Source organism: Cricetulus griseus (assembly GCF_003668045.3).
Source record: "Cricetulus griseus strain 17A/GY chromosome 1 unlocalized genomic scaffold, alternate assembly CriGri-PICRH-1.0 chr1_1, whole genome shotgun sequence".
In the NCBI taxonomy this organism is placed as follows: Eukaryota; Metazoa; Chordata; class Mammalia; order Rodentia; family Cricetidae; genus Cricetulus; species Cricetulus griseus.
This window is the reverse complement of record NW_023276807.1, coordinates 172,069,770-172,072,902: the sequence shown is the minus strand read 5'-3', so window position 1 is coordinate 172,072,902 and position 3,133 is coordinate 172,069,770. Positions and strand designations below refer to the sequence as shown.

General features: G+C 38.7%; 1 protein-coding gene across 1 annotated transcript; it reads right to left on the bottom strand.

Annotated features, from left to right (window-relative positions):
- Positions 1-2,503: 2,503 nt before the first annotated feature.
- On the bottom strand, positions 2,504-2,859 carry LOC100751857 (cytochrome c, somatic-like). Its single transcript, XM_035452746.1, has one exon. It carries the CDS (start codon positions 2,816-2,818, stop codon positions 2,504-2,506), a length of 315 nt encoding a protein of 104 aa, XP_035308637.1. The 5' UTR covers positions 2,819-2,859.
- Positions 2,860-3,133: the final 274 nt, after the last annotated feature.

Here is a 3,133-nt window from a genome sequence, read left to right as displayed (position 1 = left end):
CCTCCTACTTAGCTTTTCTGTTCTTCAGCCTGAAGTTTGAACCCCCAAATCAGTCTGTGTGTCTTTTATTTATCATGTAACAGTTCCCCTTGATCTATGATATTCTTGTTTTATTATTATAAAAACTGTCAAATTGCTACCATGTTGGAAGACCTTTCCTAGTCCATAGTCACATATTTAGCTTCAGAATTCCCTTTTAGGTGGAAGCTGTTTGTTGTTGTTTAGACACTGTGTACCCTCTGTGTTTAACATTTGTTTTTTAATTCAAACATGCACTCTCTGGATTTCTTCTCTATGTCCAAGGAGAAAGAAAAGTTCTGACATATGAAGATCCTCCTGACACATTTCTTTAAAAAAGTTTATTTCTTCAAAGGTTTCTGTTTGCTCAATGGGACCCACAGAAAGTGCAGGTTATCTGTGCACAAGGTCTTCACTTTGAACAGATAAGTGCCCCAGTTTCATTCTCATTTCTTGCATAGCCTCCATTTGAAGGCTCACTGCCAGATCACTGGACCAACTCCTAGGCATCTTCTCCAGTTCTGTGGAAAAGACGACAAGACAAAGGGGCCATCAATCATTTCATCTTTTTGGTCCAAACCTCTGAACTTTAAAGATCACTGAATGGCAAATACAAGAAAAAAATGTTACTTGGTAAAGTTCCTTTATGGCTTAATGTGTGATCTATTTTGGAGAAATTGAAATAAAATTGAGTGCACTAAATTCAACCCACATGAGGACTCATATCTGCTTGGTCTAAAGACAATAGAGTCTGTTCCAGGCCACTATATCGCTTATCTCCACACAGCTGTGAATCCTCTTAGTTTCAGCTGTCCAGGACCTGTAAGGTTATTTACTTGTGAGTCTCAGGATCCTATTTCATCCCTTCAGGAGGAAATGCCTCAATTCCAAAGAAATTGTTGCATAGCACGCCCCCCAGCCTCCTCCTTCCCCATTTCTGCCTCGCCATTCCTGTTTAAACCTTTACGCTACCATATCCCCCACCTCAGTTTTCATGTTACCTATGTTCCATTATTCCCCTCTATATTGCTTTGGGTTCTGTTGCTGTGATTAAACACCACACCAAAAGCAACTTGTGGAGGAAATGGTTTATTTCACTTATAATTCATATCACATTCTATCATTGAAGGAAGTCAGGGCAGGAATTTGAGGCAGGAACTGAAGCAGAAGCCAGAGGAACACTGCTTCCTGGCCTTTTCTTTGTGGTTTGCTCAGCCTATTTTCTTTTTTTCTTTTTTCCACGATCTCTGGTTGTTTTTAATTATCTTCTTGTTAACTTGTAAACTATCTCCTTTGTTTTAATCTTTCCATCTAATAAATTGGCAAAGAGTGCCACTACCAATCACACATATACAGAAGTTCCACTTTTGTGTGTTTCTGAATGGGCTTTTTTTTTTAAATATCACAAACTTTATAATCATGTCCACATTTCTTTTGAACCAAAAAGGAGGAAAACTTGGGTCTCTGGGCTCCTGGCTACTTAGGAAGTCAGACAGTATCTACCAATTCTTTTTGGCCCATTTCCTTTTTCATGAAGTTTAGGAAGAATTCTCCATCATTAGTCTTTGTTGAAGAGTGAATGGTCCATCATAAAGAGGGTAAGAAAAGTCCACACCTCCATGTCGAGGACCTTGTGGAAGATCGCCTGGGCTAAACATCCCCGGATGTGCTTTTGGTGATCCTGCTTCATGGCGTTTACTTTGTATTCCTTTTCAGAAAATATCCTTCCACTTCTTGTTATCAGTCCATATCTTAGCAGGTGCCTCCTGATCCTGGCATTGTTGAAATACCCAGCCAGGTGTTTATGGACTTTTAAGGACTATTCTGAATTACAATTTAGTCTTGGATCACTAAGAATTAAAAAGTAAGGTCTAAGTTGCTGATTTCTAAAAGTATTTTTAACTTAATAGATCAACTATAAAGAAGTGCTAAATACTCTTTATTTGATATTACACATAGACCACAGTAAGTGCCTTTCATTCTAACTAAAATGACATCATCAAGTTATTTCCTGATGTTTAGCCATTGCATGTAACAGACCAGTGAATACAAACTGAAACACAGGTGAGTCTTCTCATCTCTGAGACAGTAATTGAGTTTTCCCAGTGTTTAAACATACTGATATGCCCAGTTATATAAATTTAAGTGTAAAACCTTTCAATAGGTTTAGGTGACACCCCCATCTTTGTGGAAAGTAGAACTTTAATAAGTAAGTCCAATCCTATCTTGAGAAAGGGAGAGAAATGATAGTATTTATTCAACTGTTATTTTTATTTGAATTGTTATTTTTAAAAAATTTTATATGAATTGTTATTTTTAAAAAAAGATCGTATGCACTTTACTACAAGTCAAGTTTTACTTAAATCAGGACTGTCCAACAAAAACATTGTTAGCCTTCATGATCTGAATTTTGGTGTGTGAATTAAATTATAGTACACATTAAAAGTCATAAGACATTTGTTTTGTAATAAATAAGGCATCAGAATTACTCATTAGTAGCCTTAAGATAAGCTATTAGGTCTGTCCTCTCTCCCTTCTTCTTAATTCCAGCGAAGATCATTTTTGTTCCGGGGACGTACATTTTGGGATTCTCCAAATACTCCATCAGGGTATCCTCTCCCCAGGTGATGCCTTTGTTCTTGTTGGCATCTGTGTATGAGAATCCAGCAGCCTGACCTGTCTTCCTCCCGAACAGACTATGGAGATTTGGTCCAGTCTTATGCTTGCCTCCCTTTTCCACAGTGTGGCACTGGGCACACTTCTGAACAAAAATCTTCTTACCTTTCTCAACATCGCCCATTTTTAATTCGCTCCCAGGTGATCAGCACCACAGCTGCTGCGACCCGGCGACAGAAGTCCCGCTCTCATCCTATTTTCTTATATGACCTAGGACTGCCTTCTCTTGCTTGTGTTAGGTTAACAAACTACTAGCCATCACAACCTTCTCTAAGGCATTCTCCACACCATGGCCCCCTTGATAGTTTCCTGGCTTCTCCAGATACTTCAAGACAAACATGTGAATTGAAAGAGTCAGTTCTGTGATCCAGACCCCAGGAACATGGGTTTCAGTGAGGAAACCTCGGAAATCTACAGGACCTCCTGTAGTAGTTCAGTA

Excerpts from the sequence above, each read along its gene's own strand:
- LOC100751857 (XM_035452746.1), bottom strand. The coding sequence starts at position 2,818 with ATGGGCGATGTTGAGAAAGGTAAGAAGATTTTTGTTCAGAAGTGTGCC.